This window comes from Hirundo rustica, chromosome 5, assembly GCF_015227805.2.
Source record: "Hirundo rustica isolate bHirRus1 chromosome 5, bHirRus1.pri.v3, whole genome shotgun sequence".
In the NCBI taxonomy this organism is placed as follows: Eukaryota; Metazoa; Chordata; class Aves; order Passeriformes; family Hirundinidae; genus Hirundo; species Hirundo rustica.
Window position 1 is genome coordinate 38,790,660 of NC_053454.1, and position 16,054 is coordinate 38,806,713.

Here is a 16,054-nt window from a genome sequence, read left to right on the forward strand (position 1 = left end):
GGTGCTGACACTTGAAGCCTTCTGAAGTTTTACCGAAGCATTCTGAGTGTCGTGGCCATCTTGACCGCGACAAGTTTAGTGGGAGACCCTGATAAATGAAATCCGATGGAAATTAAGTGCTGTAGGTGTAATGAAATGATGGGTTAGATACTGCATTTGATCTAGTCTCTATGTAAAATTGCAGTATGGATGGGCTCAAGTTACAGGGAGAGTAGCAGGAACATAATAAAGAGTGTAAACAGCATCCTGAAGTGAGGGAGGGAGGCAGTAGATCTTGGCATGGGGGTAGACGGGTTTCCTCTCCCATGGACCCTCCTGTGGCAGATTACTGGTTTTCACACTCTCTCATCTGGTGCTGTATTAAGGGGAATTTACTCCCAAAATCTTTTGTGTTTGTCAAGGGAAGCCTCTATTCCTTTTGAAGCTATCTCTGTTCCACTCATACACAAGTTAAAGTATCTGGAAAACCCTTTTCATCTCTTAAACCCAAAACTTCTGGTATTTCAGAGTTTGTTCCAGCAACTGTTGATTCTAAACTTGAGTTGCTGTAAAAGCTGACTAAAGGGAATCCGGTGCTGTTGCTTTTTTTTATGTTGTTGCTTGTTTCTATAGAAACATCTTGTGTAAATTTTATAAATGATTTCTAGATTCTTGCAAAATGCATGTTAATCTGATCTTTGGTTTGCAATCTTTTGTAAAACTTCCTGTAAGTATGTCACTTTTATTGGTAGCTGCTGTAAAATATTTTTGATATTAAGAATTTTTCTAGTTTTCTTGAATTTGCTTCTTTTTCCCGGAGTAAGATGTTAAACTTAGTGTTTTTCTGTCTTATTTTTCATCTGGAATTGAGGTATTGTTTTTGGGTTTTTTTTTTCTTTTCCAAATCTATTAATCTTTTCATTGTTAAATATCAGATTAAAATTAGACTAGAGAAGTGAACCTGGTTGGTTGTTGTTTTGTTTTTTTTTTTCTCTCCAGAGAGTTGAAATTTTGTTATCTTTATAGTCAGTTGGCTGAATATCAAGATCATTTTACTGCTTACATTTACATTAAATACTATTTGTTAGTTTTACACTAGCAAAGGATGCAAAGGGATACCAGTCTCTTCCTGTAGTAAAGATGAAGAAAATCAGAAACATTTTGAATAAAATCATTTGCCCTTCCCAAGGCAAATTTCACTTTCTCTTAATTAAGCGTAAGTTGTCTGTTAAGTACAGGAAAGCAGCATGACATCCTGATCAGATGCCAGGTGTTCCTAGTAACGAAACTCTTTGGCGTATGTGGAGGAGTAGGAGGCAGGAAGGCGTCACCCACCCGACCAGTGTGGCAGCAGGGTTTGTGCTGGTGCCCTGCAGTGGGGCGAGGCTGTGGCTCACACAGACAGGAGGCCACCAGCTGGGAACCTGCTCTTGGCTGCAAATCCCCAGAGCCTGTCCATGGCAATACGCTGGGTGGTCACAGGGCTGAGTACCGGCGAGATTCGTTCCATCAGGACTTCCATGGCTGGGCTGGCTACCCGACTGTTAAATATTCGTAGCCGTGTGTTGGCTGATGGTTCCCTATCTGCACCCAGCAGAAGTCTGTCTCTTATTCTGGAGGGGAGGGAACTTGTGATTTCTTCCATCCTGGTCTCTATCATCTGCTCGCTTTCTTTTTTTTTTTCTTAAGAGTGGTCCTAAAGTATTTGCAGTTTTAGTTTGCATCTTCTGAAAAAGATAACTCTGAGGCACTCTCTTCTGAACATTAATGTCCCAACTTACTGAAAAATACTCCTGTGTTTTTGAAAGTAAGCTTGTTCTTAAAGTCTCACTGGCTTTTTTGACATTTAGGTGTCTGTGGGCTTCATATAGCAGACACACCACCTGTTCCCTGGAGTAAAAATAACCTTGACTGGAGTAAAATAGATACTGAGCAGTTAAATACTGCAGGGAGAACTTGGGGAAAAAAAATGAAATGTGCAGATGGGCATGTAAGTGTGATATCCCTGCATTTCTTTATTAGAAGTTTGGCGGGTTTTTAACATCTCATTCAGAAGTCATCCCTGCATTCTTTATTACAGGGGTTTTTGAACATCTCATTCAGATGTGATTAAACCCTTGCTATGAAACTCAAAAAGGGATTTCTTTTCTATATAATGTGGAAATAATTCTCTTAAATATACCATTCCTTTTCTTTCTTTTATAACTGTATGTGTGATGAATTTTGATCTGAGGTATATCAAACAATGTGGAGGCACTGCTGCTTTTCTGTGTTGGAGGAGAACATTGTGTATACATTTGTGTCCTCTCTCATTGCCTTCTTTGCCCAGCAGCACTTTTTTGACAGTAAAATCATAAGCTTTTATGTGGAGAATAGTTATTTTCCCAATTCATTGGCTTTTTCTCCTCCATTGTTGGAGTTCAGTGTTTGTCTAATGCCCTTTCAGACAGCTCGTGCAAGAAAAGAGGCAATTATAGACTTGTACTCAGTCTGGTGCTGTTGTTAAGTCTGTGGTGGGAATTTTTCAAGTTGTTTAAGCAAGAGAGGTTTCTCCTATTCATTAGTCATGACCAAATAGAAGAATGCTACTTGGTTTGCTTTAATGGATCTTCTACCTTCAGAGTGGTTGAATGGATGGGTTTTTTTAACAAAACATCCTGAATCTTCATGTGGAGCAGGTTCCTTATGTTCATCTATTCCCTCCTCCCACAGAACAAAGGCTCTTGAACTTTATCCAGTTACTTGTTTTATTTTTACACACACACACAAAATCCCCAAACTAAACATTCCATCTTAAGATTCTTAGGCTAAGTGTGGAAAACTGTGGATCAAGCTGCTGCTTCAGCAGATAAAATGCCTGGAAAACCTTAACTATACGTGTTCTCTGCACAGCCACATCAGAGGTGAGGTTACAGAACTGAAACTTGTGTTTACTTTAGAGCTGTTCAATCCTCCCAGCAGAAAAAAATAGGTGTTCAATCTGTGCTCCCATGCTGTTTTTGATTAGCCACAGGAAAATAGGTTCTCAAGTGTGTAGGGTAGTTTTGTGTCCCTCTTGGATCCATTTGTGTTCTGCATCCTCCAAGAGTTTGGCAGACTCTCTTGGTGCCTTCTGCAAATGGTCAGGTGCAGGAGCTGTGCTCTCAGCAATTTGAGGGGAAGAGACCACAAACTGGCTAGGTCACACATAGGAGATGCAGGCAGGATCAGTCGTAGGCCATTGTGAAAAAGTTCAGTGCTAACTTTATCCTTCTCTCCTAGGGAACAGCGTATGACTCACTGCAAGAGGGCTTCTTTCTGGGGGGAGGATGTTCTGATGGGATCTCATGTTTCACTCCCTGGTCAAAGCCTCCCTTTGATAGGAAGGGGTTAAGCAAGAAGAAGATTGTCCTGTCACAGTGGTGTGGCATGGAGAGACTGTCAGCCTCTGCTCATGAGATACCATGTGTTTTCCTGAGTTTAGGAAGCAGTGAGTTTCAGTGAATGTGTGGAAGTTTGCCATAAGCAGGGGTAGTTAGTGGTCAGAACACAGGAAATTTTGTGTGTGGTGTTGATGACAAACATAACGGGAAAAGCCGCAGCCGGATGTTAGTTGGGTTCAGAAGGATGCATAGGACTTTACCTTCTTTGTTGTTTTAAAGCTAGTCAAGGAAGAGATTCAGTTACGTGGAGAATTTTCTTTCAGAGGCAATTCAGAGATGTAGAAGCATCAGCTGTCCTGGAAGCAGACAGAACGTGGCACTTAATAGCTCCTCTGTGACCTCCTTGTAGGGTTTCATTCTGAAAAAATGTAATTTTATGGCATCCTGCATCACATCTGTGGGGGCCTGTCATGGTTCTCCTTGAAACGTTAAAGCCCGCCTTAACAGAAGGGAAAATTTAGTTCCAGGTCTCAGTATAAAAGTTTTTCAGAGTTTGGATCTTCAGGTTCTGAGTTTCTGCAAGTAAACAGTGGGAGACAGCCGATGATGGCTTTGCTGTTGAAAATGTGCCATTTTGAATAGGGAGGGAAATTTTACAATATCAAACATATGAAAAGACCAGAGGAAATGAGGTGGTGGATGGGAACCAATGGTTTTGTGAAGAACAGTGGTTTTGTGAAGGACATTGTGCTGAGCAGTGGAGCAGATCAGATGCTTCCCTTTCTGTTCTGTATGATAACTCTGTTTTTAACTTTAATTAATTTAAAATAAAAAGTTAGAACCCAAATACGAAATTGAGTATAGAGTGCTGCAAGCTCTGGAGCCCCTAGCACAGAAAAGAACATGGACCTGCTGGAATGAGTCCAGAAGAGGGCCATGAAGATGCACCTCTCCTGTTAAGACAGGCTGAGAGAGTTGGGGCTGTTCAGCCTGGAAAAGAGAAGGCTTCAGGGAGCCATTCTAGCACTTTCCAGTGCCTGAAAGGAGAGAATTGGAAAGGGACTTTTTACAGGGGCATGTAGGGATGGGACAAGGAGGAATGATTTCAAACGGAGAGGATAGATTCAGACTAGGTCATCCCAATAAGTCTAAAATAAAATTATATTGATGTAAAATTACTTCAAATTACAGTAAGAAGTAATTCATTACAGTAATTTGATAAGAAACATTAGGTTAGGAAACAAATGCCATCAGCATTTCTAATACATTCTGGTTTGGACTTATTCACTCAGGAAAGCCTCATTCTCCTTTCTCCTTCTCGAATAATACCATATGAGAGTATTTGGTGTCAGCCAGTTGGAGGAAGGGGGGAAGAGAATTCTTGTCTGGGAGGCAGTGCTGCTGTTCCTCTCTTCCCAGGAGATACTTTGGGCATGTATTAATCTATATCCATCTAGATCTCTGGCTGCACTGCTGTTCCCCAGTCCCTCTGAATTTCTTCACCACTTCAGTGTTTCAAAGAGTGAGGAAAGGCAAACAAACGAATGTGGAGGAGAGCAGGTGGGAAAGGCCTGGAAAGCATGTTTTCTCTGGGGCTAGTGGAGATCAAGAAATTCCCTCTGTTCCCTCTTGATACACAATTGATTCTTAAAAGTTAGGAAGCCTAGGCTGGGTTGTTGATTTTTTAAAACTAGCAACTTTGAAACAGACACTTCTGCTTTTACAGGAGGAAGCTCTGGTTTTGCAGAGGCGGGGGGGTGCAGCTGCTCGGAATGGGTGCATTTCTCTCTCTGCGTTTTGTCTGTTATGGTAGTGTCTGTCCAGCTTCAGGCTGATTCAGCAAGATTAGTATGAAAATAGCCCTATGAAAATAGTTCAGTAAAAATTAAGAGTCAGCTGGGAACTGTGTGTTCGCTGAGGACGGCCAATTCTAAAATTGTTTAGAAAAGTATTTTTCGGTGGAAGAAAAAAAATAGTAGTTTGGTTCTGAGGTTATGATTTGAGAGCTGTGGCTCATATATGGGACTGCATGCCATTTTACTGTCACCCTGAAAGTTAGTGAGAAATTCTAGCTTCAATGTTAAAGCTTATTTATTATTCCTTAGCAGTTTGGAGTATTGTAACATTACTGGCGTTCGCCTTAAAGGTTCCGTTTTAGCTACACCTCTGAAGAAATGTATTTGTCTAGCATGTGAAATACTATGCAATAGTAAAGAAAAATATGCCATCAGTGTTTCGTGAGTGTTCATCTGTTCTCAGCTTCACTTGCTTTTTGCTGAGTTGCCTGAAGCAAGATATCCTTAACCTGAATTAACTGAAGCAGACTTTGAAGTCTTGAGAATTTCCATAATCATTCTGAAAGGTTTTGTAAGCTGTTGAAAAATATTTGGAAAAATAACTTGACACTTGTTCTGTAATTAAACGTACACTTGTCAGTCTCTATGCCTGGCAGCTCCCTGTATGTAATTCCTTTAGAACCCATGAATCTGCCCTTGTTTGGGGGGGGGGGGTAATGAAAAAATCAAAAATACCTGGACAGCGTGAGTGAGGTGGAATTTACTATATTTACCTTGTGTAAGGGACTGTGCAACTTCTTGCTGTTAGCTTTATCAAAGCAAGTGGGGCTGCAAGCGCCATGGCGTGTCCTGCAGCTGCCTCCTACCAGGAAAGGCATCGCTGGCATGGACACGTGTGGCTAATCCTGCTTAGCCCGGTGGGAGCTGCAGAGGAGCTCGTAGACCTATGCCTGCTGGCAGCCTCCTGGCCAGTGCTGCACTTGCTCTGTGCAGAGGCTTCCAGGACCTTGCTGGGCGCCACTAACGAGCCAGGGGCAGAGGAGTGTGTGTTTTCCCCCTCCTGGCTGCCCTGGCCATGGCTAGCAAATGTACTGATTTCTCAGCTGTTCTCTCAGAAGTGGTCCCTGCACCGCTTGATGTGAGCTGTGCTCTGATCCTCTCCACCATCATCTGTCATGTGCTCCCTCTGCTCTCTGCATGCAGGAAGCAAATAAATGTATTTTCCCTTCCCAGCACATCCCTTCTCTTTTCCCCTAGCAGATCAGTATAGACTTAGGCTAAGAGTCTGTTTGTCTCCCTGTGCACTTTGGGAAAGGAGGGATAAGAGTTCCATTGTGTTGCCAGCCCTGCTGGGTTTACAGGCGCTCACAAGAGGCGCTGCTTTTCCAGAAGAGACTCATCTTGAAACATTGGGATTATTGATGAGTTTGTGTTTCTTTGAATTAAATTGAATTAAATAAGCACATTTGAAGTCAAAATGCTGAAGAAAGTCTGGTAAGGTGGAGAAAACAACTTGGGCCCGCAAAGTGGGCTGAAGAGAGGCAAGGGAGGGTCTGTCTGTGCATAGCCTCCGGGACTGCAGTTCTCCTCTCTCAGGCTCTTCCGTAGAACTGCAAAAAGAGTGAGCAGAATATTAGTTATCAATTAGTTATGAACACATTACTATTTAGGCTTCCTGCACCTGTCCCTTTATGGGATTCAGTACTGAAGCTTAAACCAGACTCTTTATGAATAAGTAAAATTAAAAAAAAATCCGTGTTCTTTCAGTTGAGGGATTGTTGGGGGTTTATTTTCAGCTGTAGAGCTTTACCCAGAGCATTCAGCCAGCAGGTTCTGCATGGTGGCCTCAAGTCTGGCCTAGAAAAACAATATTGGCTTCCTTTGCTGGATGTTTTTCTCTAAGAATAGTAATTCACTTTATTATTTGCTGTTAAATGGAGAGCCTTGCGCTGGTGTGAAAGGGAATTTCTGTTTCTCTACTAAGATCATGCTGTGGAGCAAGGGATGCAGAATATCATTCATCCTTGAAAATGGAACACTTTTGCTTTAAATCTGGGAGTAGACTAATTGCACATAGAGCTTGCAGGCAGTTTGTAGGACCGATTGATCAGTCAACTGAATTATTTATGAGTACCTGCATGTGTTTTCACTGCTGCCTAACAGAAGCATTAGAAGACTCATGTTCATCGTCTTGAAAGCATGTTTGCCCTGTAATATCCAAACACAAGGCAATAAGGTTTTGTGCAAAGAATCTCTGGACACAAGAAGGCAGATGGGATCTCAGGGCTCTAATCTAGTTAAAATTTACATGTTTACATGAAACATTCATGTTTTCTGCAGTGATGTTTACCTCTGGTATCTCCCAGACTGACCTTTGCCTTCCTGTGCATTTCCTCTGCCATTTTTTATTTCACAAAAAGTCCAGAGCTTGTTTCTCCTTCTCTTTGCATTTTTTATACCACCATTTTGCATCTGTGCATCTTGGGTCTGTCTTCCTTTGCCTGACTTGCATGGCTTTCTACACCAGGGTAGAAATTTGTCACTTTCCTGCTCTGATCCGGTGCCCTTCTTCTCAGCAACGATTAGTAGCCCTTCAGTTCCCCAGGCTTCAGTGCAAAATACTTCAAAGTTCATATTTAATAGTTTGATATCATTCTTGTAGCTCTGGAGATGTTCTGGAAATAATTCAGCCAAATCCCCTCCCAGAAGTTTGAGACATCTCATTCCGTTGTGGTTGGGCTGACAACCACAGGCAGGTTGCACAGACAGGTAAGGTGTACGACCTGCAGGAGAGCTTTACACCTCCTCTAGAGTGGCATCTAGAGCGGAGGGAGCCTGTCATATATTTGTAGCACCACCTCAGATGTCCCAGGTTTGGAGAAACAACATCCTTAGCATTGTACTAAGGTCACAAGCTGTGTAGCATTTTCAATCTCTTGATTAAGGAGTAGATTCCTTGCATGTGTATCTTAGTTTTGTGCATTCAGATAGAAACAGATGAGAGACTTGTTTAGAATCACAGTAATAAAATTGTACCACATATTTCCTCTTCTTATCTTCTGTCTGCAGGTCCACCAAGAGCAGAGGAGCCACGCCACAGAACCTGTGATAGATGACTATAAAAAGATGGGGACTCTCTTTGGAGAACTGAACAAAAGCCTTATCAGCATAGGCTTCACAAGGATGTACTTTGGAGAACGGATAGTAGAACCTGTAATAATTATATTCTTCTGGGTTATGCTCTGGTTTCTTGGCCTACAAGCTCTTGGACTGGTGGCTGTTCTGTGCCTTGTCATTATTTATGTACAACAGTAAAATTTTGTAGATACTATTTGGATTATGTATTTCAACACTGTCACTATGTCAGTGGATTTATGTGTTTAAGTAAATGGGTGGTATATCAAAAGCTGCAATGCTTCAAATGGCTGAACTTCTGATGAGGGGGACTAAAATTACATTTTAAGCCAAATCAGCAGTGCCCTACTATATCTTTTAGGGGGAAGAAAGGTGATCTTTGTATAATGGTGTGAAATGTACTGTTTTCTGTGCTCTTGGGGCCTTAGCCAAGGGATTGGCTTTTCATTTTCCCCTCCCCTCTCCCCATGTTCTTGCTTTGTATAGTGAAAATTTTATGTCTGGTTTTAAGAGGGCACTTAATGTGAGTGTTCTGTTTCACTGCTTTTGGGGGGGTGGGGGCGGGTCATGTGCTGTTTGTTCTCTGAATCTGCATAATTTGTTAGTGTTTTGCTGAAAAGCCAAATCTGCGCAAGGGAGGTTTGGTAACAAACCTGCAGTGACAAACATTCGTAAAATGAATGTAATTTCCAGACACAAAAGCGACTTTGGTTGGTGTACTTTATAGTAAGCTCTCCCCCAGGAAACAAGCGGTACCAGCAAAATGCCCTTGTACTTACTTGCCCTTATATGTTAGTGACTTCAAACAAGGCTTGAGCTGTTGTTTAGGAGGAGTTGCAGTCCGACATTGGCCAAGGGGTCTAATGTAGCGCTGCCTGGTTTTTTGGAAATGTACTCAGTTCCTGCTGCTATTTTTCTTTCTTTATTTTTTGTACTTGCTCTTTCCCCCAGCCCTCCTTCTTAAGATAAATATTTGGATAATTCATGGAGTTTGTAGGTAGTTCCAGCTGCAGTGTTGGACATTTGCCATTCCAGAGAGCAGTGCTAGAATGTTGTCTGCTTCCTCTGGGTGTTGAGAGAAGTGGCTGAACAACCAGATATCAGAAGAGATCTCTCAGTGCTTCCCACATTTCCTGCAGTGTGGGCCTGCACAATGTAAAGCTTTGTGCACCTAAGCAAATTGGACCTGGTTCCGCATGTGAGGCAAGAATGGAGTTGAAACCATGCGGTCATTTTAATCAGTAGTCTTAACTGGTTCCTTTCCTTTGCTAGGCAGCAAAAATGCCTACCTATAGGTATTTGTCGTGGGCCACACAACCTCTAGAGAACAGGTTCTATAGATTCAGGAGCGGGTGCAAAATTCACTCAGCTCCCCAGTAGCCACTGGGTGTGCTAGGTATTTCCAAGTTCTCTTCTTCTTGTGAAGAAAAACAGAAAAATGGGACAGAATCTTTACTACTACTACTACTACTTTACTACTATTGCTAAATAGGCTACCAATTTAATGTTTGCTGTATATTACTTTTAGCAAGAAACATAATTGCAAAATTGGCTTCATCTTTGTTAGAGTGAATTACATATTTGCCCAAAATGATGTAATAGGAGATGTGAAATTTACAGAAAATTACTTAACCTTTTGCAGTGACTTTTTTCCTAAATGTTTTTACAATAAAGTAGTTGAAGATGCTGTCTTATTCGAAGACTTTTAAAGTTGAGGGAGAGTTCTCTATAGTCGCAGTCCTGCACCCGGATTCTCAAATCCAGCTTTATGCATGGGTCATTTTGTCTGTTAGGCTCTGTTTCTAGGACTCCTGGCCCCAGTTCTTACAGACTTTTCTGTTAGGGAAATAATTGTTATTTAGGGCAGCGAAGATGAAAGCCCAGCTCCTCTAGAATCTTTTGAACTGAAATTCTATCTCTAGATGTGTCTCTGTGCTTTTCTAATGAACACGTAGTGTCCTTCTGAGGAGGCAGGTTACCTCTCTGTATCTTCAGGTGACTGCATGTGCACTCAAGAGGCTCTGCTGAGCCAGCAGGACTGAAGAGCACTGGGAGTGGGGCCCAGCTGTGTTGATTGGCACCTGCTTAAATAGTTACGCTTGGTGGCAGGGAAACATTGGACAGCAAAAGGTGTTTCTGGATACAGGGGGTTTTGTAGTTCACAACCTGAAGTCCCAAAGCAAACAGCAAGTACAGGCTGAGCTCAGAGCCAGGAGCTCTATACTCAAAAGTGCCTAGGGGTAAGCTTTGGGTTTGTTTCAAGTCCCCTAGAAGGAAAACATCTGTTTACATCTTTGCATATTTGTATAGATAGAATGATGGGGTTATGTGTATTCTTCTCCTGTACAAGGGCTATATCACAAGAGCATCCTGTTGTTAAAATTTTTTTAAAAATCCTTTCTTTCTTCCCACAATCCAGTTACTGTACAAAGGATCTCATCTAATGCTTTTCATCCCATAGGAAAAAGTGTGTCTGTGATATCCTTGTTGCAGTAGTTCTCTTGTGTAAAGATGCTGTGCTGTGGGGTGGCATGTGGTATTTCCTTGAAGCGGTGAATTTGCTCTGTACATAAGGAAGGGGAACAGTGAACCACGGGTGTGACCAACTTCAGTGAGGACATTGTTTATATGCATGTGACCTTTCAGTACGAGCAGAACTGTGACTGTTGCACTCGTGAATTCAGTACAGTTGTTTGTTCAATGTTCGTGTTTGTGTACACTCTGGGGAAAGGTAGGGTAGCTTTGGGACTGAGATTGTGTTGAGTAAATGTCTTAGGTGGTTTCTCTTAAGGATAACTATGTCTTGTCCTTTATAGAAGTTCTGCATTTTTAAAAATCTGAAAAAATAGTGCTAGTGGTGTAAGGTTGGCTGAAAATGGAAGAAGAATTCATTGCATGGACAATCCCCCTCTCCCGTTTGGTTTCATGCATTCCCATGTATATAACAACTTGTACTGAAACGTCTCTCCTAATTTTGTGCTATTACTGTACTGTCTCCTTCTCATTTCCAGGGAAGGCAGGAGGAGCTAAGGAAAAAGGGGAACTGGGATAGAATCAGACATAAAGAGTGGAAAGTGGAATGTGGTGAAACAATGCGTATATGTGTCCAAAGAAATCTGATCATAAATGTGTGCCAAGAGTGAGGGGGAAATGGGTGAACAGTCCTTGCTTGTGTTCTTTTTTCCATACAGACATAATAGGAAGGCAAAGGAAGCACCAAATGTTCAAAGGATGTCCCTAGCTAAAAAACAGGAGGTTAATTTTAAAAAAGAAAAAGACAATTTCTCTGTTGTCCATATAGTAAAAATTTATAATGTTATGTATGCTGTTACTTATTGATAGAACTGAGAGCACTTTTATATATCTGTGTGTAGAACTGTATGAAAGAATTACGTCCCTTAAATCTGTCTTAAACAACAAAAAACAGTGTAATTCCTGTCGGTCAGTGTGACATTGCAAGCGTTTTACCTAACCTCCATTTTTTAAGGGATGGACTCTTCAGTACTGTTTCACACCTGCCAAATGCATTAATGGTTGAAATAGTGTGTACTGAGAAGCTCTGCGGGAGAATCTTGGAGAACCCTGTTTGCACTGAAACATCATCACATCAAACCCGTCCATCTGAAAAGGAAAAATCGTATTTCTTAAAAACTCTGTATTGAACGAATCCTATGGGAAGCACTTTGTTACTCTTTCTAATAAAAAGTATTGCCATCATTGAGATCCGTGAATTCTTTGTGGTGCTTTGTTCAAAGTTACTTGGATCCTTTCAAAATGTCATGATGGGCCCAGATGAAATGGAAGAGTGTTCAGATATCCACTGAAATCACTTAACTTGCAGCTGGTGGAGAAAAAAACTGCAGTACAGGAGCTGAATAAGCTGCATCGGGTCTCTGTGGTTGTATGCAGCAAGTTGTGCTAAATTAAAAGAAAATAAATGGTAGAGCTAGATTTTAACAAATAGTGACAACATTGTGGTGTAAAGTAGCTTTTATTTCACTTTTTTTTTCTCTTTTTTAATTTCAGCTTTTATAGTATATCTATTTTGCATCCAGAGCAGCCTCTGAAGGGAACCAGATGTAGTCGTGGGTGTGAAAAATCCTTTGAAGTGACAATTGCTGTGCCACAGAAAGGTTTGGGTGTTTTCAGGTTGGGTTTTTTTTTTTAGGTACACATGGAACATTGTGGTTCAAAACAAATCTACTTCAAACTCTTGTTTTGAAGAGGTCAGAAAGGCATTAATTCTGCTACATCCAGCAGACACTTAAATGTATCTCTGTTTTTCAGGATGCCCAGTGAGTTAAGCAGTTTATGTATTTTTAAAGCAGCAAAGTCGAATTTTGGTCTTTTAAACTCATATTGGTGAATGTGCACAAAAGAAATAAGGCTTATTCCTGAATACATTCAAGCCTTCAGGTTTTATTTCAGTTAAAGTATCTGTCAGACCTTTTATAGGGTACATGCAAATTCAAAACAGCCTGGCTTTGACTCTGATTCTTTCCATCCTGGGTTTTACTCAAGAGTTTAGGAACTTTACTTAGCCTCTCCCCTCTGCCAGAATTGACAGCTTTATCTGCTTTGTCTGTTCCTCCTTTCTCCCTGGCGTTTCCTTCTCTAGGGGTGTTCACTTTGAACAGTCTTTCTCTGTGCCAAGGGTTCAGGCTTTTTCATCATTCAATCTTCTTTAAAGCCACCTAGACAGAAAATCTATTTTCAGATTGGTGTTTTGTTTGTTTTACTGTGTGCCTGCTTAACACTAGAGGGGAAAACATCAGAGGATTTTTTTAAAATATGTGCATGCTGGTCAGTCACTTCTTTTTTACAGTGCTTATATGATGGTTACTAAGCTGTGATTTGTGATCACCAAAGAGAGCATTGCAAATGTGGAAGGTAAGGAGCTGTTGGGAGGTTGGCACCGGGGTTTTGAGAACAGACTGGTCAAGCAGCATATGGCTTAAGATTTGTTTCAAGCTTAAACAGGCAGGTGGACTCTTAACTTCCCTTAACTCCTGCCAATGACTTGGCTGCTTCTGGGAATATCTCCAAATGCATATAAAATCATCGGTATTCCTTCTGCATTTCCTCTGAAGAGAACTGAGTTTTCAGTATCTCTGTTTTACAAAGAGGAACCAAAGGGGATGAGAATGGGAAAGGGGAATTGGGACTAATAATATTGAGTTTTAATGTGCATGGAAGCTTTTGGTCTTTCCAAATTCTGGTCTTGTACTATCCAGGTAATACTTGTGTCTTGTGTGCAGTTGTCACAAGTCTTTATTGCCACCCAGCCTATATATGTATTTTCTAACTGGTACAAAAGTGCAGCTGCTGTGATAATACATGTTTTTCCCAATTTACTGAGAACTACACACCCTGTTTTTCCCCTCAAGTGGCAAGAGGGGTGTGACTGGATTAAAGCCCTTTCTAGTGACAGGAGCTGCTCTTGCTGCAGCCTCAGGGCAGCTGTCTCCTTCCCAGGGTAGAGCAGGCTAGCAGTGCTGTTGGACTCCAGGTATTTCAAGTGGCATGGAAGGGGAAGGACTGTTACAAGTCCAAGGGATTTGATCAAGTGGTGTTGGAGACAGAGCTGTTACAGAGTGTGTTGTCTAGATTTTATGTTCATTTAATGGAATTTAATTAAGCCCCATTCTTTCTTGGCTTGTCCTGGTGCATCACCTCATGTTTGGAATGAACGTTGCTTGTGGCAAATTGTTCTGCTTCTGGAACCCATCTGTGTGTGTCTAGGCATCTTTCAGTTGTACCATTTACTTTTAATTGCATTTTAAAACATTATGAGGGAAGAAGGCTCGTGTTCCAGTCCTCATTTGGATGAGGGTTTAATTAACATATGCGAGAAGGGAGCCAAATTAGTCTCTGGCACACTGCTGAGGGCTTTCTTTCAGAAGAAAAAGATGTTGACTGATGTGTAGGTAATGAATGTACAAGGTACGTGGATTTGCATACTGTCCAGAATGGGTTCTAGAAAGTGACCATTCTTCTGTCCCAGTTGACAAATTAATTGTCTGGGTTTTATTGTAGCAATCTCCCTCAAGCTAGCTGGAACATACTTCCTAGATGCAAGAAGTCTGTAGCAAGGAAATGAATTATTAATTAAGGAAAATTCTTTGTCAGCCAAAATCCTGGTCTGTAACAGGAAGTCTCTTCTTGAATAAAATTTGAGTCAGTGCTTTGGCTTATTAAATCTTCGTGTTGAATATTTTGCCTGTTTATTGCTTTAAACCATTCTTTCATTCGTGTCCTTTCTAAAAGCTGGTAATATCAGTCCAAAATTCTTGAAAGCCACTCCTCTATCAACAGCTGTTACCAGTGGGGCTGAAAGTAGCCTGTGAATATGGAATGGCAGGTCACTGGGCAAGACTGATGTCTCTTTAATGCTCCCTGGCTGGTGTTACAAAGCCCTCAAGCAGGTTTTTGGCATTTCCTTTGCTGTCGCTTTCTGTATTTATGCATCTTGTTCGGTGCTGAATGAGAGCTTACATTAGCCAAGTACCTGATTTCCTCAGGCATTTCTCTGAGGTTGTTCTGTGCTGCTGAACAGACTCCACAGAGCTGGGCACCCACATAACTGTCCTTTACTTCCTGCTAAGAGTGGAAATACTGTCTGGCATCCCACAGTCACGTTCCTCATCCTAATAAGATTAGGAAAAGCGGGATGATGCAGTTTTACTGAGGGAACAAACATTTCTGTGCCTCTCTGAATCTTCCTGTTGCAGAAAGGGGGGAAAAAAAAAGAACAGTTTTGAGTCTATTTTTGATGCTTTGTAGATAAGAGAACTAAAGGCATGCAGGAGTTTCAGTAATTCTTCTTTTTTTTTTTCATTTTGCTTCCTAGTTTCTTCATGCTGTCTGTGATTAGAGAGATAAGACAGTATTTGGCTGAGCTCTGTTAGTAACGGAGTTTAACTTGGCTCTTTGTTAACAGGGTATTCAACACATACATACAAATTGCTGTATTTTTTACCTTTCCTTCAGAATACCTATTTTTTCTTCTTCTAATGATTTCTTTCTTTCTTTCTTTATTTATTTATTTTAGTGAAAGAAAACCGAGCATAATTTGGGAAGCCTCTGTTGCTCTCTTTGGATATACCTCAGTGGTGGTGGGACTGTTGGACAATTTAGTGATTTGAGCCTCAGTTGTTAAGACCTGCCTGTCTTGTCAGCTGGGCTTTACCAGCTGCAGGGGAGGAGCTTAGAGTATAATTAGCATAATTAAGACTTGAGATTAATGGAATTTACTTGTGCACTCGGGCTTTGCTCCAGTTTTCCAGGAGATTAAGCCATGTGTTGTAATGAAAATGTTTTGTAAAGAACTTTAGAAACTGAGCTAAAGATCCTATATAAAGAATTTAGTCTTCATGAGTAAATGAGTAACTCTTCTGCCATTAATGCTTTGTTCTTCCTTTGTTTAAAAAAAAAAAAAAAAATTAGTGCATTCTAATGTCCTCCACTTAAGTTCTGAGACTGGTAACACAGATCATTTTTGATGTCACCCTTCTCCCACCTTTTCTGAAAGCTTCTTTCTTGATTGCCACCTTTCTCTTTTCCTTCCAAATTCCTGTGTAATACAGACACTGGAGTAAGAAAAAAAGAAAAAAAAGTTTAGCAGTTCCCACATAGAAGGCACTTGCCTCCTGTGTAGAAGTAGTGCAGGCTGATTTTTTTTTTCTCCCAAAGTGCTTCAGAGTTCTCCTGGGGAAGCTCAAAATCTATTTAATTCAGAGTCAGCTCTGATCCTATATCATATGTGTTGTTTCTTTTTACTTG

The 16,054-nt window shown here is 41.1% G+C and overlaps 1 protein-coding gene across 1 annotated transcript in view; it reads left to right on the top strand.

Annotated features, from left to right (window-relative positions):
* The window catches only part of FAM241A (family with sequence similarity 241 member A), a 168,682-nt gene extending 156,689 nt beyond the window's left edge, over positions 1-11,993 (top strand). The window contains exon 3 of the mRNA XM_058420814.1: positions 8,207-11,993. Within this exon, the coding sequence (XP_058276797.1) occupies positions 8,207-8,452 (246 nt within the window). The 3' untranslated portion in view covers positions 8,453-11,993. The remainder of the gene's footprint in view (positions 1-8,206) is intronic.
* Positions 11,994-16,054: the final 4,061 nt, after the last annotated feature.